Here is a 26,262-nt window from a genome sequence, read left to right on the forward strand (position 1 = left end):
GTGGGACAAGATACAGGTAGTCCTTGATTTACAGCAGTTCAGAGTTATAACAGCATCGAAAAAAGTGACTGCTCTTCGCTCTTACTACTACTACTGTGGCAGCATCCCCATGGTCATGTAGTCAAAATTCAAGTACATGGCAACTGAGTTATATTTTTGATGGTTGCAATGTGCTAGAGTCATTTGATCACCCTTTGCTACTTTCTGGCAAGCAAAGTCAATGGCAAAGTCAGATTCACCTAACAACTATGTTACTAAGTTAACAGCTGCAGTGTTCACTTAACTATGAGAAAAAAGGTTGTAAAATGGGAGAAAACTCACTTATAACTGTCTTGCTTAGCAACGGAAATTTTGGGCTCAGTTGCAGTCACAAGTAAGGACTACCTGTAATTGTATGCCGCCCCAATTCTTCGGAGAGGGGCGTCATACAAGTCTAATAAATTATTATTAATTATTATTAATTTTATAGTTTTGTAGTTTTACTGTGGTTAAAGTGCACCCAGAGTTGTACTACAGAATAAATTGGCATGTAAATATATTAATCCCAGCGACCAATTAAGTCCCCCAGAGTTGGCCTTCTCTGGGTCCCATTGACTAAACAGTGCCATCTGGCGGGACCCAGGGGAAGAGCCTTCTCTGTGACTGCCCCCAGGGATTAGGACTGCCCCCACCCTCCTTGCCTTTCAAAAGCTTCTGAAGACCCACCTTTGTCGCCAGGCATGGGGAAACTGATATACTCCTAGCTATTATGGTTTATGTATGGTCTGTTAGGTTGTTGTGAGCCACCCCGAGTCTTCGGAGAGGGGCGGCATACAAATCTAATAAATTAAATTGAATTGAATTGAATTGTGTGATTGTTTTCTTTTTATAATAAGGGTTTTAAATTGTTTTTAACATTAGATTTGTACATGGTGTATAGTTGTTGTGAGCCGCTCCAAGTCCTTGGAGAGGCGCGGTATACAAATCTAATAAATTATTATTATTATTATTATTATTATTATTATTAGTATTATTATTATTATCATCATCATCATCATCAAATAAATAAATATCCCACAGTTCAGCTTCCAAGAATGTCATAGGTGTATCATGACATTCCACCCCCTCTCTCTCACACACATACAAGAGATGTCTTGTGGACTTATACATGAACAATATCAACTATTGGGGAAGATGTCAGTGGATTTAGCTCCTCCCCCCTAAAAATAGCATTTTGACGTACCTTCCTCCAGACACTCTAGGCATCATGTAAAATAAACAGAATATAATACAAAGCAATACAATAAGACAATATTATTTTATAGTCATATAACATTTAGCAGAGTAGTTCCTTAATTTGTTGATCTGAAGCAGTTCCCCATTATATGGAGTATAATGCAGTTTTAAGACTGCATGGATTAATTGCTCCATTGCCGCTCCTTCCTAATTAAACAATTTGGGTATAACTTTTCCATATTAGCCAATTGTTTCTATTTCTTTTGTTAGAGGATGAAACTGCATATGCCATCCAGACTGTCCTGTACCTCTAAAGTAGACAATTATTCCTCAGATATGTTCCATTTTAGTATTAAAGTGAAATTCTGGTATTCTTTACATAGCACACACAGAGTACCACTTGCTTTGCTTAGGGCAGCAATATGTCATCTGCAGTCTTATTATGTCATTATTCTCTATAGTACATCTACATATTGCAAGATTTTTGTAAGAGGGCAAGGTAATTGTCACAAAGCATTTTTCGGATTCAGTTGCTGTACATCTTCATAAATGTGTGGGTGCATGTGCATTTTGCAAAATTGCTACTATTTCAGTGACTTGAATCCTTGTGAAAGTCTACATAAAATTAACTTTGGAATTTGGGAATCTTGATAGATAACAAAAGCAGCCTTATATTTTGCTCTTATTAAATTGGTTTCCTTTTTATTAAATTTAACTTAAAATGGTCTTTCCTTTTGCCAACAATATTTGGACGGCAAAATGGTGAGTTCTCATAACTCAGATCTTGTGCTCCCTGTTCTTTGTTCTTGGTTTGCCAAAGCATAGCATTGATTGGGCTTTTATTTTTATTTGCTTGAAGGTTTTGATAACAATGGGGCTATTACAGGACCTAGAAGCACACGAAATAGTAATCCTGAAGAGCATGCAACATACTACTTCAATACATTCTCTAAGGAAATGCTAGTTCAGGTAATATGTTTGTGTGTGTTGGGCAGACAAATGTATATCTGTGTTGTATTACTTTCTGAGTGCTGAAGTTGTTCATGGTGTGCTCTTTTTTGCTATAGCATTAGGAATAAATCTTGGCAAATCACATTAAACTGAACATGGATTGTAGTTATGTAATGTGAGATATATAAAGTATCCTTCTTCCACAGAATAATGTTAAGGCTGTAGGATACACTATACAGTTCAGTCCCCAAGAATATCATGAGTGTATTCAAAATACACCTACACCCACACCAAAGAACAGGTTCTATAAATAGAAAAGACGAGCACAGCAAGATCTCCCACTAAGGAAAATCATAATGGATTTTGCTCTTCCCCAAATATATTGTTAGATTTATAAACTAGCTTACTGAACAAGTTCTAGACACTGCATAAAATAACCAGACTACAATAAAAATAGCATTGTGATACTATTACAATAACAACAGTAACAACAATAATGGTGCAGATCTTTGTGTAGGTGTTATATCATAGGATTTCTGGAAAATCCAGATCTTAATTAATTATAACTGTCTTCCACAATTCTTTCTTATGTCATATTCCTTCTATATGGACTAACTAGATTTGTATGTGACCTTGTGTTTAACTTAAATTCTCATAAATGCATAAACATGTTTTGATTTTAAAGTATCTTCCCTTATAGGCTATGGTAGGAATTCTGCAAGTCAATGTGCATAGCGAAGAGAACACATTGATGCAAGATCTAAAGCCTTTTCGGATTCTTATCAGTTTACTGGATAAACCTGAGCTAGGTAACTAAATATTAATTGACATTGGTGTGTTTGAGCATATGGTAAACATTATATTAGACTGGAAACTAGATTTTTTTAAAAATTAGCTTAGACTTACCAAGCTAGTTTTTGGACTTTCAAAGCTTTCTCTATGTGATGGAGATTAGAAAAGTGGGTGCTAGTCCAGGGGAGTGCTGGGAAAGGTTAAAACTGTTTTGTAACAATTAAGGGAAATTATTAGGTGATCTAAGAATTGTCTAGCACTGTAGGAATGTAAATGAAGCAGATACATCAGCAGGAAAATCTGGGGTCAAAACTCAGTGAAAATACACATCATATAAGCAATACAAGAAAAATGGCACTAGGAATAACCAAGATTAATGGTAATATACACATGTTAAGAATTCATAAAACGCAACAATAGGTATCCCATTGCATTGTTTTTCCAATACCAAAATATCCATTTCCAACAGCTTTCAGAGCATTTTTATTCCATCTATTAAGTGTAAAAATGATTTTGCCAAGTCATTTAGTATCACAGTATTAGTGACCTTAGTGCTTGGAATAAAATATATGTAAACACTTTGCAATTGTGCCAGTAGACCCTTTCAGATAATTATACTTAGTAATTGAAATCAGAGAGACACAAACCAGTAAATATTCATACAGTGGATGAATAATTATTTGTTTTCCTTGTAAGAATCAACTTTATAGTGCAAATATTCTTTTCTCAGCACTTCAATTGCAGTAAAAATATGCTGCTCAAATCTCTTCAGTATTTCCGGAAATCTGTTAATAACAATATAAATAACACACAGTACAGGATATTTATCAGTATAATTGCAATTCTTCCCCTTGCTTTTTTAGGACCTGTAATATTAGAAGATGTATTGATTGAAGTGTTTAGGACATTATATACCCAATGCAAAGCAGAACTGGATCTTCAGATGGAGTCTTCCTTCAGTAAGGATCATACTCAACTAAGCAGGTGATTAGGAGGAGTGAGGTAGAAAGAAATTGCTGCCATAGCCCTAATCATTCAGTTTCTCCTAGGAATATACGGCTGCTGTTAACTAGTTTTCTGCAAATGGCCGGCTTTCATATTGATTGGGCAAAAAAAAAGTATGCAGAAAATTGGGGGGTGGGGGTGGGACATCATGTCACAAAATAGGTGATCAATGTGGATTTTGGATGGATTTTCCTGACATTTTTCCCCTTTGACCTACAAGGAGGTTTGCCATTGCCTTCTTTTGAAATGTGCTTTGGTTTCTTAGTTGAGTCTGCAGTTCCAATATTTCCAGATGGTCCCTAATCCAGATATTAACCAGACCCCAGTTAGCACCAGAACACAAACCAGATTAATCAGGTTACAATTACACAGTAATGCTTGGCTAATATTAGAAAGTGCCATAAGTCATTAGTAAAGATCCTACTTATCTCTGGTTTTCTGCCACCTTATTGTGCACTTTTGGGCTTTAATGCTTTGCTATCACTCCTAGTATTTTCTTTACTTCTTGTCACATTCATGAAGTTAAATGAGTGTGGGACTACTGAAAAGTTGTTATCAGGGAAAGAGTAATTTTTTTTCAGCTTCTTACACATGAGTTCTAGGAAGTTTGTGGTGGACAGCAGACATTTTTATTTTGCAGATGTTATTCAATGCTTTTTTTAAGATGGTAAAGTGTAGTAAAAGTGTGAGAGAGCTAGAAAACTCGGGAGGAAAGATGGCGATAAAATTAAACATTGCTATTAAGTAACAAAGAAGTACATTTGAAATAGGAATATAGATGATTGACTATGTACATATTTCACTGAGCTGTTGTGGTTTTCTTTCAGTAAATTGAGGGAAAATAAGAAAACAGCAGAGCTGATTAAAACTGCCAATCTTCTGTTTAATTCTTTTGAGCCTTATTATATGTGGGACTACATAGCCCGTTGGTTTGAAGAATGCTGTAGGTAAGGTACACTTCATATAAGTGTTTTTATATTAAAGTTTAAAATGTATGGTTTATGAATCATCATCTTCATTTTAGCCATTGTCTATCTACTGCAGCATGAAGGCCTCTTCTGCATGTTTTATCAATAAGGTTTCACGTTCTATGAGAAAAGAAAAGAATTGGTTCACTTTTTATCTGAAAGAAAGCAAAGCTGCATAATTCCAAATATTCACATCAATCTGTCTTTTAGAAAGGGAAGACCAATGCAGAAGGTGCTACTTTATTCTTTTGAGAGAGAGTTCACTGACCATGATGTTACATAATTTTTATCTTCATTATCTTCAAAATACACACTGCTCAAAAACAAAATAAAGGGAATACTTAAACAACACAATATAACTCCAAGTAAATCAAACTTCTATGAAATCAAACTGCCCACTTAGGAAGCAACACTGATTGACAATCAATTTCACATGCTGTTGTGCACATTCAGCTTTGTACAGAACAAAGTATTCAATGAGAATATTTCATTCATTCAGATCTAGGATGTGTTATTTGAGTGTTCCCTTTATTTTTTTTTTAGCACTATGCTTGACTAGCAAAAGGCATTGACTAGCGAAAGGTTTTAGGATATGTGAAAGTCTGTCTGATATGCTTAATCTATAATGATCCTTTCAGATGCACAAGTTAGCAGTCAGTGATGAAAGTTATGAAGCATGATGATGTATAGGGGTCTTTTTTCCTTGAAAAAATGGCAAGGGGTGATTTTTAATTCCCTGCTAAAACTTTTTCTCTTTGAGAACTTATTCTGGAGAATTAGGGACCTCTGCAAAATAGTGAGTTTGTAAAGGGCAGGAGATTCAGCCTAACACATGGGAAATAATAATAATGATGATTAAACAGAAACAGAAACTCTTGTATTGCTTGTTTCAAATTCTGATTTAAAGAAATATAGTTGAAGAGTTAATTATTTTTTGTTTCAAGCTGAAATATAATTCTATTATTTACAGTGCTGCTTTATCGTTGTTTATTGGTTAATTTGATCACCTAAATAACTCTGGGTAGCTTACAACAGCTAACACAGCAATTCAATACTGTGTTCAGTTCTGGAGACCTCACCTACAAAAAGATATTGACAAAATTGAACGGGTCCAAAGACGGGCTACAAGAATGGTGGAAGGTCTTAAGCATAAAACGTATCAGGAAAGATTTAATGAACTCAATCTGTATACAGTGATCCCTCGATTATCGCGAGGGTTCCGTTCCAAGACCCCTCGCGATAATCGATTTTTCACGATGTAGGGTTGCGGAAGTAAAAACACCATCTGCGCATGCGCGCCCTTTTTTCATGGCCGCGCATGCGCAGATGGTGGAGTTTGCGTGGGCGGCGAGGAAGACCCAGGGAAGGTTCCTTCGGCCGCCCAGCAGCTGATCTGCTCAGCAGCGCAGCGAGGAGCCGAATCGGGGTTTCCCCTTTGCGTGGGCGGCGGGGAACCCCCGATGTTCGTCTTCTCGCTGCTGCTGCGCTGCGTTTCGCGAAGAACGAGATCGCGAAAATCGAGGGATCACTGTAGTCTGGAGGACAGAAGGAAAAGGGGGGACATGATCGAAACATTTAAATATGTTAAAGGGTTAAATAAGGTTCAGGAGGGAAGTGTTTTTAATAGGAAAGTGAACACAAAAACAAGGGGACACAATCTGAAGTTAGTTGGGGGGGAAATCAAAAGCAACGTGAGAAAATATTATTTCACTGAAAGAGTAATAGATCCTTGGAACAAACTTCCAGCAGACATGGTTGGTAAATCCACAGTAACTGAATTTAAACATGCCTGGGATAAACATATATCCATTGTAAGATAAAATACAGGAAATAGTATAAGGGCAGACTAAATGGACCATGAGGTCTTTTTCTGCCGTCAGTCTTCTATGTTTCTATGTTTCAATAAAAAACAAGTTAAAACTATAATGCAAATACATAAAATATTGATAAGTCTTTTAAAACAAAACTAACCATATTTATAACATAAAAAGTTATAAACAATGTTTATTTCATTATAAAATAATAGTTTAAGAAATCATCAAGACATCTACTTACAGTTTCTAGTCCTGCAGATGCTGTGCTACCAATGCCTAAACTCTGCTTGAATTCATAGGCGAACTCTGCATGCTCGATTACAGGCCGTGCCTGGGGGTGCTAGTGAACCTGCTGAATTCCCTCTTACCAACTTCTGCCTTCTGGTTGATTTTTTGTTGGATATAGTCTCTTTGGTAAGATTCCTTTTGTTCATTCTGACTGTCGTCTTCCTAATAGTCGTCTTTTGTTTTATAAAATAGATGGGCTGGAGAAGTCTTTGACTTTAAATCAGATAACAAACTATATTGCAGGCTCTGAATGCATTAACAATTATTTAACAATTATAGAACTACAACAATTAGGTTATAATGTGGAAAATAGTCTTTACATGTAAGATCTGTTTCACTTCTTGTCAAAGTAATTTCTCTTTTTTCTTAATTTCTCGTTACTATTCTGCTTTGGCTATAGATTTTGTTGTTGTTGTTAAATCTGCTAAATAACTATAATTCTTTTGAACGTATCTGCAATTACCTGTTAGATAACAATGTATGTTAATGGCAGCTCTTTTAAAATGTTTTTTTCCCTCTATTATCTTTATTTTATCTTCAAATTCTTTGCTTTTTCATTTCAAAGCCTACTAGAAGTATGAGAGTGCTTTGTCAGGTATGGCATTCTTACTGTTGTTTTTTTTCCAATTAAAAACAATCCTTTGCACACACTTCTGACAGTATACATTTTGTAAAATTTCTTAGGAGAAAACAGAAATTGCTGTATCAGACCATCCTTTTTGAACTGTCCATTTTCATTATTAACCTGTTTTCAACTGATTATTATTAATGCAATAAATAAAATACTTATAATATATGAATATTTTTTCATATTTTCAATAAACAATGTATTGATTTGAGAAGAAAGTCTAAGAAGTGCATGAGAATTACTCAAAAGTAATCAAACTCTTTAAATGGTTGTGCTGATTTCTTTTGTGTACTAGAATATGCTTATTTATGTATATTTATCTGCAAAAAGATGTGAAGAATGTGTGTAGGATTACAGTATAAGACTGTATTTCATGTAAGTTTCCTGAAAAGACCCTCCTTTTCCTTTTGTTCTCAGTCCCTACCTGGCTCCTAAATCCTTCGTCAGTTCAGGAATTTTTTCAATGAACTAAACTGTTGAGTGTAAATAAGAGGGATTTCAGACAAAGCAACACAGCAGTGGTTTCTGTTGCTCTTATAAAGTCACTTTTTTACAGTGTGTGCATGGTCCCTCCCTTCCTCAGGTCCCCTTGTTATAGCCCATCAGATTTAGTAGGGTTTTCTGGTATTAAAGAGAAGTCTGGAAATGTCTTCTGGATTAAGTTATTAATATATCTTAATACGTTAGGTTTTTAAAAAAACCAATTTCTCGTATTTGATTGCATGTTTACATTGTAGTTACAGTTCACTATATTAATAAAAGGGATGATTTAATGATGTGCTTTTTATTTTGTTTTAAGGAAACCTATATTGAAATACAAACAGAACACCTGCCTCAGCTTTTACTTAGAATGATCTCTGCACTGACAAGCCATCTTCAGACACTGCACTTGTGTGAGCTGACCGATTCCTTGAAACTCTGCTCAAAGATTCTTAGCAAAGTTCAACCTCCACTGTTATCTGCCGGTACTGATGGTGTCCTACAGTTACCAAACAGACACAGTGCTCTCAAAGAATGGGAAGAGAAAAAGGTAACTCTACAGATGTTCTTGCTTTGCTTAAAGTTTACAGAGTACCATTTTTTTTAAAAAAGGTAAGCTGTTAATTTAAATATTATTCTGCTGTTTGAAAGTCAGTGACCTTCTAGAGCAGGGTGTCAAACTCAAGGCCCGTGGGCTGGATACAGCTTAGGGGTGCTTAGATCTGGCCTGCTGGGCCACCCTGGAAACAGCAAGGGACCAGCCCACGGTACCTCTGCCAATGAAAGTAGAGCCACGTTTTTGCTGGCAGAGATTGCAGGAGGCCGTCGCAGCTGGGAAGAGAGCTAAGGAGCCCGTTTTCACTAGCAGAGCACTCGGTCTGCCACAGGCGCTCCCATCTTGTTACATCAAGCTGCCCATGCTCACTCTGGCCACACACTCCCATACCCCCAAGGTCAAACAAAACCCTGATGCGGTCCTCAATGAAATTGAATTTGACAATTTTACACATCATAATGGCAATGAGAATAATAAATGCACAAAATTGGAAGAATAGCAATATAACATCAGAGGAAAACCTGATTAGGAAAGTTTTAGAATGTGCAGAGATGAATAGGCTGAAAAGAAATAAAAGATAAAGGAAAAACAGAGTGCTATATGGTCTGGAATGATTGGTATAAATGGTTAGAAGATAGATGTCAAGATTAAGGAAGATAAGTGGAAGAAGGAATAGGAGTTAAAAATCAGTAATAAACTCAGACAAAGGGAATCAACACATAATGAAGAATTGTAATTTTGTATATAAATATAGTAATATGTATAGAAACAAATTAATGAAACCAAAATATAGAGTAATATGTATAGAAACAAAATAAAGGAAACATATGCATAGTTTAAATGTATGTACTGTATACCAATATGGAAATGTTGTAAATGTTGTAAATGTTGTAAATGTTGTAAAGAAGTACAGTGTATATATATATATATACATATATATATATATATACATACATATTCCATATTTACAGCAACACGAAGCTTAAAACTTCAGCCTGATGATGGTGAATGTGATTTCACCGAAACGTCGCTATATTCGGGTTTCTTCCCGTGTAGGATTTGGAAATTTCTGGCGACGTTTCGACGAGGTCTCACTCGTCATCTTCAGGCTGGTGTTTCTGTCCTTCTTCTCAGGCGAACACTGTTCGTGTTCGCCTGAGAAGAAGGACAGAAACACCAGCCTGAAGATGACGAGTGAGACCTCGTCGAAACGTCGCCAGAAATTTCCAAATCCTACACGGGAAGAAACCCGAATATACCAAGCTCAGACTCAAAGTTTCTCATACATTAACATTCAGTGAGACATTACTTAATTATGGCTTAATTTATGAACCATTAACTTCCTTAAGGAAATGTTATCATCCTACTTTATGATATTCTAGAATGCAGAGGCCCCATAGTATTGAACAGGATTGCCTCAGTCTGAATTTTATGTGGAACTTGTAAATTGAGAGTGAGGACCGTTAAAGTTCTAAAATAAGTCTACAATAAGGAAAAAAAGAGAACCTTTGAAGTTGCCTTTTACTTGTAATCTGAAAAGAGAGAAGGGCTACTTTATGTGTTATTTAAATCTTAATCTTCTTCTGTCTTGAGTAGATGCCCCTAGTTGCTGTAGAAAATCCCAACGATGTATTTGAGGATGGAGAAAATCCCCCAAGCAGTCGATCATCTGAAAGTGGATTTACTGAGTTTGTGCAATACCAAGCAGATACAACTGAAGAGATTGACAGGATGTTGAGTGGGGGTCCTGGAGTACCTGCCGCCCCCCTTATGGGCAGCGCCTCTTCCGAGACAGAATCTGCCTCAACCGTGGGTTCAGAGGAAACCATCGTGCAGCCTCCATCCAAGTTGACCCAAGGGAAAGGATTCCGAAGTGGGAAGACAATGACAGTCCAGAAGACTGCAATGCAGTGCTCTTTGGAATACGTCCAGCAGTTTTTAACCAGATTTATCAACCTCTACATCATTCCAAGCAATTCATTGTCTCGGCCTTTGGCAACAGGGATTCAGGAGGACCTTGTAAGAGGGAAAGGAGAGACTGCACAGAGCACAAGAGAGTCGCAAGGAGATGCATCCAGAGGGAAAAAAACAGTTAAGAAGGCAACACCAAAGGAGTACCTCTCTGCATTCATTGCTGCATGTCAGCTCTTTCTTGAATGTTCAAGTTTTCCAGTTTACATTGCAGAAGGAAACCACCCCTCCGAAATCCATCCAGAGAAAGCAGATGTTGGTGAGTAATTATGTATATGATATCTTAAGTTTTTTATATATTGGACTGAACCAGGGGATTTGGAGGAAAGAGGGAGATTGTTTCTACATTGCTTTTTGTTCCCTGCTTTATGTAAGCAAAGAAAAACAATGAATAAAAGTTAGAGATATGCTGAGACGTAATTTTGAGAATCAATTAGAAGTCTGCTCCAGACTAATGTGTGTCTAGCATATTAGCATCCATCAGAGTTCACATGACTTGACATTGAGTTAAATGCACACCTTTACATTTTAATGCATGTTTATGACATATTGACATTGATCAGAGTTGTGTAACAATTCGTCAAGGAAGCATGTTGTTTGGACCTGCTAATCCATTCAAACATAATTTATTAATTATTAGCCAAACTATTCCCCCCGTTTAGAGCAAACCCAGAAACTTGTTCAACCAGTTATTCAAGCCCCAGACACTCAGGTCTCTCTAGAAATGAAACAAGTAGAGGTACTATATTACAAACATTGCTGACAAAACATAATAGCCACAAAGTATGCCTTGCGATAGACTGATTGGCTGCAGAGTCTAAGCTGCATTTTTAAAAAAACATTTAATTTTCTAAGTAGCCCTGTGTAGTGGAATTTTGAGTGCCATACATCAACTACTGATGGATGATCAATGAGTAAGGGTTTGTTGACATAATGAAAAGCTTTTGGTGATATACCTGAAACTAAATCTTTTCAATGGAGGGGAGGAGACTGATAATGGTATACAGTAGTTTTATTAATCTTCAAGAACTCTGGGAGTTTTTCTTCTTTGATCATGTTCTTGGTTAACTTGAGGGATTTCCAGATGTGAGAGATTCTTTTATCATTTTCAGCAAGTGCCATGCTGACTTGGAAATTCTTGAGGTTGGATCTATACATCTTGAAGTCTCTGAATTGTGGAAAGCTGTTCTAGATTTTTTTAAATGAGCTACAATTTCTTCTCCAAGTCCATTCTTATATGAGTCTGTTTTTAATACTATATATTCAGTATTCTGTGTCTAACATTCAGGAAGTGTTGCCTCTAATAATCAGTCTGGGTTTTTCTTTATATAGCACTTGAACTCACATTCAAATATTAACATCAATATTTTTAGCCATTTATTACTTTTGGCTATACAGTATATGTTGTGATTTGCTTTAATTCAATGTTGCCTTTGCTTTTTTCAATAGATTATAGTTATGTATTTGCAAAAGCTTAATGCACCATAATGTTATGTGTCCATCATGAACTTGGAATGAAATAAAGGCATTTTTATCCCTAGTTTTTGTTATTATCTATATAAATTCATATAGATTTGAAAATTCAGACATAACCCGTCCTCCACCTATTCTTTTGTTTTTAATAGCATCTGTAAATCAGAATGCAGAATGTCTTAATGATATAAGTAGAATAGTCCTAGATTACATTCATTTGCCCCATTCCACTTCTCTGTTCTACATTGTCTTTTCTTCCCTGTTTAATCTTTACATATCACAAATTTAGATGCTGGTCAAATACTTAAGATGCTATTTTAGATAGGACAACATGTCTAAATAATAGTTAATAAGATTCCCACCCCCCTTTAATTACTATCACAAATGGTTTTTGGGCTGTGAGTTTCAAAAGTGAAGTTTTACATGTTAAGGTGCTAGCAAAGGTGCTGTATCAAAAGAGCATAATTAACTGTAAATAAACTATTCTTTGATGAGAATTCTCTAAGCTGAATGGCCTTTCCACCTTGCCCTTCATTAAAGGTTACCAAACTGAATAATTATGCTGTTTCTTTCATCATCTGTCGTGTTAGGTATCCCAAAACTATAAATGAAGTCATATAATGATGGTGATAGTTGAGTAGATAAGCAAGAGGGGAAAATATGAGATATAATAAAATGTAAATATATATATCATACATCTATATTTTTTATATAATATAAATATATTTCTTTCTTTCCAGATTGTGAGCAAGAGCAGCCACTTCTGTGGCTCCAAACCCTTATGAATGCTTGCAGGCAAGCAAATGATTTTGGTGTCCAAAGCATTACTATTTCTTTAATAATGGACTTAGTTGGATTGACTCAGTCAATTGCTGTGGTCACTGGAGAAAACCGGAGTAGTGTAGAAACAGCGCAACCTCTGAGTCCAAACCAGGGAAGAGTATCCGTTGTTATCAGACCTCCTCTTAATCAAGGCAATCTCAGATATATGGCTGAAAAGACGGATTTTTTCAAGGTATGGGAGATCATTTGTAAGATTTTTTAAATAGTTAAGAGCTCATTTGCAGTGCTTGTGTTATCAGCATCAAGAACAGTACAGATAGTCCTTAATGTACAATAATTCAGTTAGTGACCATTCAAAGTTACAATGGAACTTAAAAAAAGTGACTTAAAAAGTGATTTTTCACAGTTACGACCTTCATAGCATTCCCATGATCATATGATCAAAATTCAGCTGCATGGCAACTGGTTCATATTTATGACCATTGCTGTGTCCCAAGATTATGTCGTCACCATTTGTAACCTTTGGACAAGCAAAGTCAATGGGGAAGCCAGATTCACTTAACCAGGTTACTAACATATCAACTGCAGTGATTTACTTAACAATGTTGGCCTGGAAGGTCATAAAATGGGGCAATACTCATTTCACAAATGTCTCATTTAACAACAGAAATTTTGGATTCAATTGTGGTCATAAGTCTAGGACCACCTGTATCTGTACCATTAGGTAAACAAAATTTCCCTTGGTTTTTCTTTCTCGTCCTATCCTCCCACTGTTCAGGATTCACAAATCCCAGCGACCAGTTAGGTCCCACAGAGTTGGACTTCTCCGGGTCCCGTCGACTAAACAATGTCGTTTGGCGGGACCCAGGGGAAGAGCCTTCTCTGTGGCGGCCCGGACTCTCTGGAACCAACTCTCCCCAGAGATCAGAATTTCCCCCACCCTCCTCGCCTTTCATAAGCTCCTTAAAACCCACCTCTGTCGTCAGGCATGGGGGAACTGAGATAACTTCCCCTGGCCTGTATTGTTTATGTATGGTATGTTGTGTGCATGTTTTTTAAATTATGGGTTTTTAGTTTTAATTATTAGATTTGCATTGTATATTGTTTTTCTATTACTGCTGTGAGGTGGCCTGAGTCTACGGAGAGGGGGCGGCATACAAATTTAATAAATAAATAAATAAATAAATAAATAAATAAATAAAATTAAGTACAATTCTCTAAGAAGTTTAGTTGGAATACTGAACTTTCTAGTTTGCATTACCATTTTACAAAGTTTACTTCTGGGCTTTATATAGGCTTGGTTGAAAAATCATATGAGGGAAACTTATTTTTATGCATTGGCTTTTTCTTCCTCTGCTCTGTAAAGCCTTGCTTCTGAATTAGCAGTGGGATTGTGGAATGCTATAGGAAAGTGATTTCCCTCAGGTGCCGAAAGAGCGTGTGCGCCTGCTATCGCACATGCGCGAGTGCCTGCACCAATAATTCCATGCCTGGGGAGGGCGAAAATAGCTTCCCCCGTCCCCCAGAAGCCTCTGGAGGCTGGAAACGGCCTGTTTCCCAACTTCTGGTGGGCCCAATAGGCTCATGTTTTGCCTTCCCCAGGCTCCAAAGGCTTTCCTGGAGCCAAAGGAGGGTAAAAACGCCCTTCCAGAACCTCTGTGTGAGCCAAAAATCAGATGGACGGAACATACATGCACCTTGGAGCTGAGTTAGGGCAATGGCTCACGTGCCAGCAGAGATGGCTCCGCATGCCACCTGTGGCACCCATGCCATAGGTTCACCATCACTGCTATAGGATGTCACATAAGAAGCTGAAGTAGGAGAGAATTGACTGAATTATAGATGATGGATATTTTTTTATTTGTTTATCTGTTTGTATCTCACTCAAGACATCATAGCACGAGTGTCTTACCATATGCAATCTTTATAGAATAGAATAGAATAGAATAGAATAGAATTTTTATTGGCCAAGTGTGATTGGGCACACAAGGAATTTGTCTTGGTGCATATGCTCTCAGCGTACATAAAATAAAATATACATTTGTCAAGAATCATGTGGTACAACACTTAATGATTGTCATAGGGGTCAAATAAGCAATGAAGAAGCAATATTAATAAAAATCTTAGGATATAAGCAACAAGTTACAGTCATACAGTCAACTCTGCTCGAAAAATGGCTAAGGGAGAAGTGGTTTGTTGGAAGTCACTCAGAGAGCTCTATAACTGAATGAGAACTTCACCCGGTCATTTGAGTTACCTTAGCCATAGCATTATGATGGTTTTAAAGCATTGCGCACAAAAGTGCCTTCTCCTTGTATAAGAATGCAAGGAGACATTGCATTGAAGCAGAAATGTTTGTCATTTTTATCAGTAGCTGAAATAAACATCCAAAGGATATCACTCAATGGTTACTCTGATGAAACTTTTTTAAAAACAACAACAAATACTTAATGTGATTATTCCATTTTACTCTCCAAAGCACGTGGCATTAACTTTATGGGACCAGTTGAGTGATGGGACACCCCAATACCATCAAAAGAGTGTGGAGCTTTTTTTCCAGTTGCATAATCTAGTTCCATCTTCTAGCATTTGTGAGGATGTTATCAGTCAGCAACTGACCCACAGAGACAAGGTAAATCTTTTTTTTTCCTTCTGAGTAGTAATCTTCTAATTTTTTTTCCTGTGTTTATTTTCATCTTGCAACCTTAATTGTTCTTCTAATTTTGTTCTGCTGCAGCATTTAGTTTACTTCTTAAATGGATCGTTCATGTCATTTCTTTCTTTTTTTTCTCTTCCCCACTCCATATGCTATCTGAATAGTTTTATTCGTCGTTTATATCACAATTAGTTCAGTATGAAATAGTCTAATTTTTTATGTATTGCAAGATCTCACCCTTCTCATGTGGCAAAGTACTTGCAGTCTGAGCTGAACAGTTTATAATGTCAGTCTCACAAGAGTGTCAGGATACAATTCTGAAAATTTTCACTTCAAATTTCTTTCTGAATAATATATACTGCTGAAATGAAATTGTGATAGCTAGGGTTTTTTCTCATTAGGATTAGTATTACAGTTGTTTAGAAATTCCTTGATCATTGTTTGGGCAATTTTCTTCACTTATAAGTTTATTATTGCAATTGACAGGAATCTTGTTTTAATCATTTATTATTGATTATTTCGGCCGGCCAGGAAGGACGTCTTTGTGACGTCAAAGCTCTGCCCATGGAATTCCCTATTGGGATTCCCCACCTCCTTTCCAGCCTCCCGACCGGCCCGACAGCTCCGCGGCTCTTTTAAAAAGCTAACAGCTGGGCGGCGGGGCTTCTCGGCGTCCTCCTGAACCTGAACGCCGACCCCGAACTTTTGCTGAACTTCCGGGTTCGGCGTTCGGGAGAATGCTGAGAAGCCCCCCGGCTGTTTCAAAAGGCGACAGCCGGGCGGCGGGGCTTCTCGGCTCCTCCCGAATGCCGAACCCGGAAGTTTGGCAAAAGTTCTGGTTTGGCGTTCAGGTTCAGGAGGACGCCGAGAAGCCCCCCTGGCTGTTTCAAAAGGTGACAGCCGGGCGGCAGGGCTTCTCGGCGGCCACCCGAACCCGAACTTTTGCCGAACTTCCGGGTTCGGCATTGGGAGAACGCTGAGAAGCGCCCGACTGTCACCAAGGTGACAGCCGGGCGGCAGCGGTTTTTTTTCTTGCACGCATTAATTCGTTTTACATTGTTTCCTATGGGAAACAATGTTTCGTCTTACAAAGTTTTCGCCTTACGAACCACCTTCTGGCACCAATTAAGTTCGTAAGATGAGGTATTACTGTATATTCTGATTTTCTTAGAGTTTGAGATGATACCCTTGTCTGTACTCAATTTTTTCAACAGTCACTCTAACTAACACTCTACTAAATTCTGCCATCTAACGATTCCTTTTATCAAATGAGAGTTGGACTTGGATTGCACCTGTCCAGATCTAGCACATTAACTGCTGTGCGAGACTCTCCTTTTTTTCTGTCTTGTAATTTTAAGTTGGCATTGTCGGGGCATCCTCCAGTCCCCTGCAGAGAAAGTTTTTGAGGGTGCATGAGAGGGAGAATCAGCTCCTAGTTAAAATACACTGAAATCCGAAATTCTTGTAGGTTTTATATGTAGGTTTTAAAATTGTAAAAACGCCTCCTCAACCTTGGGAGTTGGGGGCATGGTGTCATTCTGAAATTTGTTTACTATAACTTGTTTCACAGATAAATTACTACTTGTGATATGGAGTTTTGCACCTCGCCATTTCATGAAATTGTAATTTTTAAAAATTCTTGATGACTGCAGCCAGCAAAAATTATTTTTTAGTTTCATAGAAATACAGTCGTAAACCACCAACAATGCTCTGGGTTGAACAGCTTAAAATTATTATTGTTCATGTTGTTCCTTCAGACTGATAATGGGGAAAGAAATATACCACTGCTATATCGATTGTTACTGATTTAGACAATTTTCTCCTTATCCAGTTTGATGGATTATATTAAGAGTGAATTTATTTGTTCCTTCAAATTTTGTAGAAAATCAGAATGGAAGCTCATGCAAAGTTTGCAATCCTTTGGCATCTCACTAGAGACCTCCATATTAACAAGTCCTCATCATACGGTCGTTCATTTGACAGGTTAGTTACATCGATAGATGAAATAGAAAATTATTTACGATTATGCAATAAAATCACACATATATATATTTTCTGTAATAGCAAGTTCATGCTTATAAAAGTTTCCAGAATACAATAGTTTTGAAACTTGAAAAAAAAATCTACTCTAATAAATTGATATTGTAGTGAATAAATATTCTTGGGAAAACAAGAAAGGATAAAGTTGATGTCCATATTCAGTTTCAACTTATCAGAAATAATATTTATTATTTACATGTAGATACAGTGTATGGAAGTTTGACCCAACTTGAAACAAGAAAAAATCTGTCACAATACCTATTTTAAAATTGCTCCTGTATATAATCTGATAGATAGAAATAAAATATTTTATGACAAAGCAATAATGACAGATAAAGTGACTTCATCTGATCTAATAGTACACAATCAATACAATTTCAAAGTTCATTCATCAAATAGCTATTTAAGTTTTAGAAAATATTTATTATGAGATTAACTATTACTTGGCGAATAATTTCTGAAAAAAAATGTTAACGTGGGTAGCCAACAGTGAGCACTTGCTGGTAATTTAAACTCATAGCCTCTCCCAGTGCATGATCCTTCACACCAGTCTTTTCTATTGATATTCAGTAGATCTGATTCTTTTCTCAAGACATAATCTAAGAATGTATTGAAAATTTTAGTACTGATTAATACCTCTTTGTCCAGGCAAAACAGTAACATTTCTTTATTTTTGAGATATTAATTGTTGCAGATCAAATCATGCCCAACAGACTTTTATTAGGAGTAATTTTTGATGTAGCTGGATCTAAAAATACAGTAAATTGAGTGTTTCTGAAACTGATACTAGCCAATAAAAATGCAAAAATTCAAAATTTGGAAAAAAATGATTTCCCTTTAATAGAAGATTGCATCTTTTTAAAAGATATGTTCAGATCAAAGACCACTTCATATATTTACAAAAAAATACATTTTAGAATGTTTATAGGTATGTACAATTATGTAGGAATTACATTTATTTTAAGACAATTAATCTTGACCCCAAATGTAAGATTTAAGGACTGTCAACTATTGATATGGAAAGAGATCTCCTTATACTTTTTATTCATATTTCAAGTTTATAAACTATAAAAGCCTTGAATGTTTCCTTTGTCATGTGACATATATCTGGCGTATAGAAATGTGCCCAGTGAATAATGGAATTTAATTTGTGTTTTAAATTTACATTACATATATTGAATTTTTCTTATCTCCTAAATAGCCAACTTTTAGCTAGTGAATATATATGACTTGACTAATATATTCATTAAGTGATCTCATCCAGAAAAGTATCTAATAGGCCTGTCCCCATTTCCCTGTTAGAAGAAGTGGGGTGAACTTTGCATTAGATTAACAACTTTCACTTTGACCCAGAAGAGTAGACCCCAGGAGCACTAGTATCATCAGGTCAAGAGAATTATCTGGCTTTCCCAGCTGGAGAAATTGATCATGACAAAAGTTTCAAAGCTTGTTTTTTTTTTTTTCCTTTTGGCCTGTTATTTTAATATGGATTTTCCCCCCTCCTTAGATCCTTATTTATCATGCTGGATAGTCTTAACAGTTTAGATGGCTCCACCTGGTCAGTTGGACAGGCCTGGTTAAATCAAGTCCTCCAAAGGCACGACATTGCAAGAGTCCTGGAACCTTTGCTTTTGCTGCTGCTCCATCCCAAAACCCAGCGTATTTCCGTTCAAAGGGTACAGGCTGAATGGTACTGGAATAAATCTCCCTGTTATCTGGAAGATGAAAATGAAAAACATTTTATGCAGAAATTTAATAGTAGTGGTTGTAAGTACCACCTCATTAACCACTGATTTAGCATGATATCCTCAATTTGTTATTATATTTATATCTTCAGTTTTGCATACTGTATTGATACACTGTAGCATAAAATAGTATTTTATATTTTATACTCGCCACCCAGAGTCTGAAAGGAGTTGGGTGGCCTATAAATTAAATTAAATAAATTAAATCCTATGTTTAATACCATTTTGTATCGCTGTTTTTTATTTTACATTAAGATATTCATTTAGTTTTATTGTTTTACATATTGACTTATATAATTATATAATTTGAACATTTTGGTTATCTGGAGTTAAAATATACCACGGGGTAACCTGCCAAAAGTGTGCAATTGTAATGTATGATAATATATAAATAATGCCTATTATAATGTAATATATAGCCGCCCTGAGTCCTCGGAGAGGGGCGGTATATAAATCCTAATAATAATAATAATAGTAGTAGTAGTAGTAATAATAGTAGTAGTAGTAGTAATAGTTATAGTTAAAGTTATAGTAATAATAACAACAGCAATTATTATTATTATTAGTATTATTTTATTATTATTATTATTTATTAGACTTGTATGCCGGCCCTCTCCCGGGAGAGTGGCGGCAATGTAATAATAATAATATCTTTTCATAACCTTTCATTCACTCTTCACACTGGCAGAGTTTTCTGTGGATTTCTTCTTTTTATGTTGGATATTATCTCATTTTTAAGAAAATGTTAGATCCAAAATTCTACAGATCTTTCCTTTGTCCTTAGCAATCAAGGATTTCTCTTTCATTTAAAAAATGAACACTAATAATGTCTCTATTGCAATGTTGAATTTGTCAACAGAGTTTTACTCTGGACTCAAAATACCTACTAAAGTGTAATTTAAACATTTCATTCCTGTTGCACTCTTATTGCCACATAACTTTTTCGTTTACATCAGAATGAATAACTTAAAGGTGTCTTTAAGTAAAAGGTATTATATGATTTATGGTAATAACTTCTAAATGAGTATCCAAATATTCATAACTACTTGTTTTTCTTTTTGTTAAGCATTCATCACAATACCATCAAATCAAGAACATGGGATGTCAACTAAAGAAAACACTGAAAAGCAGCTGGGTTTAGACGAAATGGAGAATTTTAGTCTTACGGTCAACCCTTTAAGTGACAGGATCTCTCTCCTGAGTACCAGCAGTGAAACTATTCCTTTGGCTGCCTCTGATTTTGACCTTCCTGATAATCAGATAGAAATAATGCAAAGTTCAGACTCTGGATGCTCCCAATCATCTGCTGGGGATAACCTTAGCTATGACGTGGAGCCCGAAAGTCTGACTGCCCCAGATAGTTCTCAACATTTGAAAGGAGATTCATTAGATGAAATAATACAGCAAGTGGTGCTTGACCTGATCTGCAAGGTAGCCAAGAAGCTTGCAGAAGATCCATGGTCAGACAAAGATGTATATCCAGAAGATACTTCGACTACATTAAATCCTGTTGAAGAGGCATCCAAATGTGAAGACCCAAACCTTCTGGACAGCCAGAGTAGTTCGCTTAGCAATGACAGTACTCAGCTACTATCTGTCTCGTCTGAGACTGGACTTGAAAGCATTTCTAATGAAATCTCCCGAAACAGCTCATCGCCCTGCATCTCAATAAGCCAGCAGTCTCTCAGTGGCCAGACTTTCACCGCCCCAGAAGAAAAGTCAAGGCAGCGAAGTCACAGCAGCATCCAATTCAGCTTCAAAGGGAAATTGCCGGAAAAAATGTCAGAAAAGGAAACCATTGTGAAAGAATCTGGGAAACACCCAGGAGCAAAGCCCAAAGTCAAATTAGCGAAAAGGAAAGACGACGAAAAGAAGAAAGCACAAGCTGAGAAGCTGAAGCAAAGCAGTGTTTTCTTCAGCGATGGCCTTGACTTGGAAAATTGGTATAGCTGCGGAGAGGGCGAAATCTCGGAAATCGAGAGTGATGCAGGGTCGCCTGGGGCGCGGAAATCTCCCCATTTTAACATACATCCTTTATATCAACATGTCTTACTGTACCTCCAAGTATATGACTCCTCGAGGACCCTGTATTCTTTCTCTGCCATTAAAGCTATCTTGAAAACCAACCCTTCTGCTTTTGTGAATGCCATTTCCACCACCAGCGTCAATAACGCCTATACCCCCCAGCTTTCCTTACTTCAGAATCTTCTGGCCAGGCATCGCATATCTGTCATGGGCAAAGACTTTTACAGCCACATCCCGATAGACTCAAACCACAGCTTTCGAAGTTCCATGTACATCGAGATCCTCATCTCTCTGTGCTTGTATTACATGAGGAGCCACTACCCAACCCACGTGAAAGTCTCTTCCCAGGACCTGATAGGGAATCGGAACATGCAAATGATGAGCATCGAAATCTTGTCCCTTCTTTTTGCCGAGCTGGCAAAAGTGGTGGAGAGCTCCACCAAAGGGTTCCCCAGTTTCATTTCCGACATGCTGTCCAAATGCAAGGTCCAGAAAGTGATCCTGCATTGTTTGCTGTCCTCTATCTTCAGTATCCAGAAGTGGCACAGTGAGAAGATGGCGGGGAAAAATATAGGGGCTGTTGAAGAAGGTTTCTCCGAAGACAGTCTCATCAACTTTTCCGAGGACGAGTTGGATAATGGTAGCACTCTCCAGTCACAGCTTTTAAAAGTCCTCCAGCGGCTCATTGTTCTGGAGCACCGAGTGATGACCGTGCCCGAGGAGAACGAGGCATGCTTTGATTTTGTGGTAACTGACTTGGAGCACATCAATCCTCAACAGCCAATGGCTTCCCTTCAGTATTTACACTCCCAGCCTATAACCTCCCAAGGCATGTTCCTTTGCGCTGTAATAAGAGCACTACACCAGCATTGTGCCTGTAAAATGCATCCCCAGTGGATAGGATTGATCACTGCTTCTCTGCCTTACATGGGGAAGGTGCTCCAAAGAGTGGTGGTTTCGGTGACCCTACAGCTTTGCAGGAACCTGGATAATCTGATCCAGCAATACAGATACGAAATGGGCTTATCCGACAGTAGGCACGTATTTCACTTTCTCTTTTTTTCTCTTGGTCCTTTTTTTTTTAAAGGGAATTTTGTAAGTGCATTCCAAAATTGTAACAAGATCCATTGTTGTTTTTAGGCCTTTTTGGATGGCATCAGTTACTCCACCAGACATGATGCTTACTCTTTTGGAAGGCATCACAACAATTATTCATTATTGCTTACTTGACCCATCCACACAGTACCATCAGGTAAACTTCTTTAGATTTTTCAGATAGTTCCCCACCCCCAGCTATCAGTGTGCTCTTATTTGTCCTCTTCCCTTGCTAATAACTTGTTTAATTGTGAGCTGTGCATTGGACAGCTGGTCCATTGACCTTAAGAAATAACTCTTGAAACAGAGAAACTTATTTGGCATATTCTGAACTCTTTATGTCTATGCCATTGATAATATATGTACAACTTATTACTACATTGCAAGATCTTGATGTCACACCTAATATTACAAGAGTAATGTTCGTTTACATTTTGGGTATAAGCAGCATAATATTATGAATACAGTTGATATTAAAGCACTCTATTATAAATTACAAAATTGGAGAAATTCGGTTTTGGAATAGCCGAACCCAATTTCAATCTTTAATTGTAACTGAATCTAGAATTTCAGTAAACTATAAACAGACAAGACATGTTTTCTGTTGATAAGATTTGTTTTGATTTGGAGGAAGTACTGTATTTTTTGGACTATAAAACGCTTTGGGCTATAAGACACACCTTGCTTTTGGGGAGAAAAACAAGGGGAGGGAAATTAGCAAACGGCAAACAGCCTGGTCAGCTTCAGCACAGCCTGATTTAGCACAAGCAACTGATTGGCAATTGGATCGGCCTCTCAGAATCCCAGCCGTTCCAAGCTGCGAGGATCACCACCATTGCCCATCGCTGCTGTTTTTCGCCACCACGCGCCCCATTTTTGGCCTCTGCGCATCCCATTTTCAGTCATCTGGAATGTGCAGAGGCCAAAAATGGCGCACGTGGAAGCCAAAAACTGGATGGGAATGGCAGTGATGGATGACACCAATCCCTGCAGCTGATTGGTTGTCTCCCGGGAAGCCAATCCAACCTGCAATCACCTGCTCGTTCTAAATCTGGCTGTGCTGAAGCTGACCAGGCTGTTTGTTGCAAGGAGGCAAACTGCTGGGAGGCAGAAGTCGAAGGGCGGGGGCTGGTGGGTGGGTGGGCGGGGCTTCGGCAACATTCACTCTTGAGAGACTCTCAGTGTGCATCTCTATAAGACGCACAGACATTTCCACCCACTTTTTGGGGGGTGGGGTGGGGGGTGTAGTGCATCTTATAGACCGAAAAATACAGTACTTCATTTCGCAATTTGAACTTGATAAAAATTATTGTTAGAATTGAATTGCATTGCATCTGTATCCTATCAGATCTTGAAACTGATTTCAAACTATCACTACAAACTGATCTGAAAATAATTCTGGCTAGCATATAATTCAGTGATGGTTTAATACTGTCTGAAACAGAATGGGAGGAAAAACCAAGGCAGGAAGAGAGTGAAAAGGGAACAAAATTCATGAAAATTATTATTATTATTATTATTATTATTATTATTATTATTATTATTATTAATTAGATTTGTATGCCGCCCCTCTCCGCAGACTCGGGGCGGCTCACAACAATGATAAAAACAATATATAATGACAAATCTAATAATTAGAATCTAAAATAACAATGGTACATTTAAAAAATCTAAAAAGCAAGGAACCCCAATATTTTAAAAAAGCATACATACAGTCATATCATGCACAAATAACTACATTGGCGGTATCCCTGATGATAATTGATTATGTCTTCATCTTCCTTGTTACTAGCTTCTGGTTAATGTAGATCAGAAGCACATGTTTGAAGCACGCAGTGGGATCCTGTCTATTCTTCACATTATCATGTCCTCTGTCACACTTTTGTGGAGCATCCTGCACCAGGCAGACTCGTCAGAGAAAACAGCTGCTGCAGCGGCTGCATCTGTAACCACAATTAATCTTGGATCAACAAAGGTTAGAACACCAGAGTTATATGTACATATGAATTTGTTTACGAGTGTATGTAACACTTGAATAACGGAGCCAGTCTGGTATATTGCTTAAAATGTCAAACTGGGAACAGAACGGTCTGGGGTTTAGAACTCGGCACCAAGCTGACTGAATGCCTGCAGATGAGTCACTCTCCACTCTACGAAGAAAACAAGGGCAACTGAAAAATCTTGTCAAGAAAACTCCAGAGACCTTCTCTTAATGCTTACCAGGAGTCAAAAACCTGCCTTGAAGGCACAAACATGTTTTGTTTTTAATTCTTGAATAATCAGTGCCAGGATCTTGACAAGATCACAATATTTAATTATTCTTTCAGAAAACCTCTAATGACTGTATACTGCACAATATAGTTTGTATATGTACAAGAGAGGACCTTGTACTACCAAATCATCCAATATTGAGATTTTTTTTTCATTTCTAAAATAGTTGTAACATGATTCTTCTTTTTATGATAATCTACAAAATAGAGCCATTTAAAGGCTGGTGTTAATATATTGGATCAAACAGCTGCTATAGGCAAAACTTCCCTCGGTTCCATATAGAGAGCTTTATATTTCAAGGACTATAAAAGTTAGAAGTATATATGCAAAAATGCCACTAAAACATTTCACCAATAAAGGAGAATATTTATGGGGTTGAAATGAGGAGTCCTTGGTGATCTTGGATGTTTTCTTGCAGATATTTCATTATTATTATTATTTTTATTAGATTTGTATGCCCCCCCCTCTCCGCAGACTCAGGGTGGCTCACAACAATAATAAAACAATATACAGAGAACAAATCTAATATTTAAAATCTAAAAACCCATTATTTAAAAGAACATACAACACAAGCATACCATACATAAAACTATATAGGCCTGGGGGGAAATGTCTCAATTCCCCCATGCCTGACGGCAGAGGTGGGTTTTAAGGAGTTTGCGAAAGGCAAGGAGGGTGGGGAAAATACTAATCTCTGGGGGGAGCTGGTTCCAGAGGGTCGGGGCCGCCATAGAGAAGGCTCTTCCCCTAGGTCCCGCCAGATGACATTGTTTAGTCGACAGGACCCGGAGAAGGCCAACTCTTTGGGACCTAACCAGTCACTGGGATTCGTGCAGCAGAAGGCGATCTCGGAGATATTCTGGCCCGATGCCATGAAGGGCTTTATAGGTCATAACCAACACTTTGAATTGTGACCGGAAATTGATCGGCAACCAACGCAGATTACAGAGTGTTTGTTTGACATGGGCATACCTAGGGAAGCCCATGATTGCTCTCGCAGCTGCATTTTGCACGATCTGAAGTTTCCGAACACTCCATGTAGAGAGAGTTACAGTAGTCGAACCTCGAGGTGATGAGGGCATGAATGACTGTGAGCAATGACTCCTGGTCCAAATAGGGCCACAACCGGTGTACCAGGCTAACCTGGGCAAACGCCCCCCCTCGCCACAGCTGAAAGATGGTTCTCTAATGTTAGCTGTGGATCGAGGAGGATGCCCAAGTTGCGGACCCTCTCTCAGGGGATCAATAATTCCCCCTCCCCCCCAGGGTGATGGACGGACAGATGGAATTGTCCTTGGGAGGCAACTCCGTCTTATCAGGGTTGTGCTTGAGTCTGTTGACACCCATCCAGACCCCAACAGCCTCCAGGCACCGGCACATCACTTCCACTGCTTCGCTGACTGGACATGGGGTGGAGATGTACAGTTGAGTATCATCAGTGTACTGAAGATACCTCACCCCATGCCCTTGGATGATCTCATCCAGCGGTTTCATGTAGATATTAAA

General features: G+C 37.7%; 1 protein-coding gene across 2 annotated transcripts in view; it reads left to right on the forward strand.

The window, feature by feature from the left end:
• DOP1A (DOP1 leucine zipper like protein A) overlaps positions 1-26,262 on the forward strand; it is a 67,788-nt gene that overhangs the window by 23,208 nt on the left and 18,318 nt on the right. For both annotated transcript variants that reach the window (XM_070733135.1, XM_070733136.1), the window contains exons 8-21: positions 2,075-2,184; positions 2,867-2,975; positions 3,822-3,942; positions 4,791-4,910; positions 7,045-7,159; positions 8,461-8,691; positions 10,294-10,927; positions 12,882-13,156; positions 15,404-15,556; positions 17,463-17,563; positions 19,128-19,387; positions 20,432-22,427; positions 22,531-22,642; positions 24,278-24,460. In XM_070733135.1, the coding sequence (XP_070589236.1) occupies positions 2,075-2,184; positions 2,867-2,975; positions 3,822-3,942; positions 4,791-4,910; positions 7,045-7,159; positions 8,461-8,691; positions 10,294-10,927; positions 12,882-13,156; positions 15,404-15,556; positions 17,463-17,563; positions 19,128-19,387; positions 20,432-22,427; positions 22,531-22,642; positions 24,278-24,460 (4,520 nt within the window). The remainder of the gene's footprint in view (positions 1-2,074; positions 2,185-2,866; positions 2,976-3,821; positions 3,943-4,790; positions 4,911-7,044; positions 7,160-8,460; positions 8,692-10,293; positions 10,928-12,881; positions 13,157-15,403; positions 15,557-17,462; positions 17,564-19,127; positions 19,388-20,431; positions 22,428-22,530; positions 22,643-24,277; positions 24,461-26,262) is intronic.

Source organism: Erythrolamprus reginae, chromosome 1, assembly GCF_031021105.1.
Source record: "Erythrolamprus reginae isolate rEryReg1 chromosome 1, rEryReg1.hap1, whole genome shotgun sequence".
NCBI classification, from domain to species: Eukaryota; Metazoa; Chordata; class Lepidosauria; order Squamata; family Dipsadidae; genus Erythrolamprus; species Erythrolamprus reginae.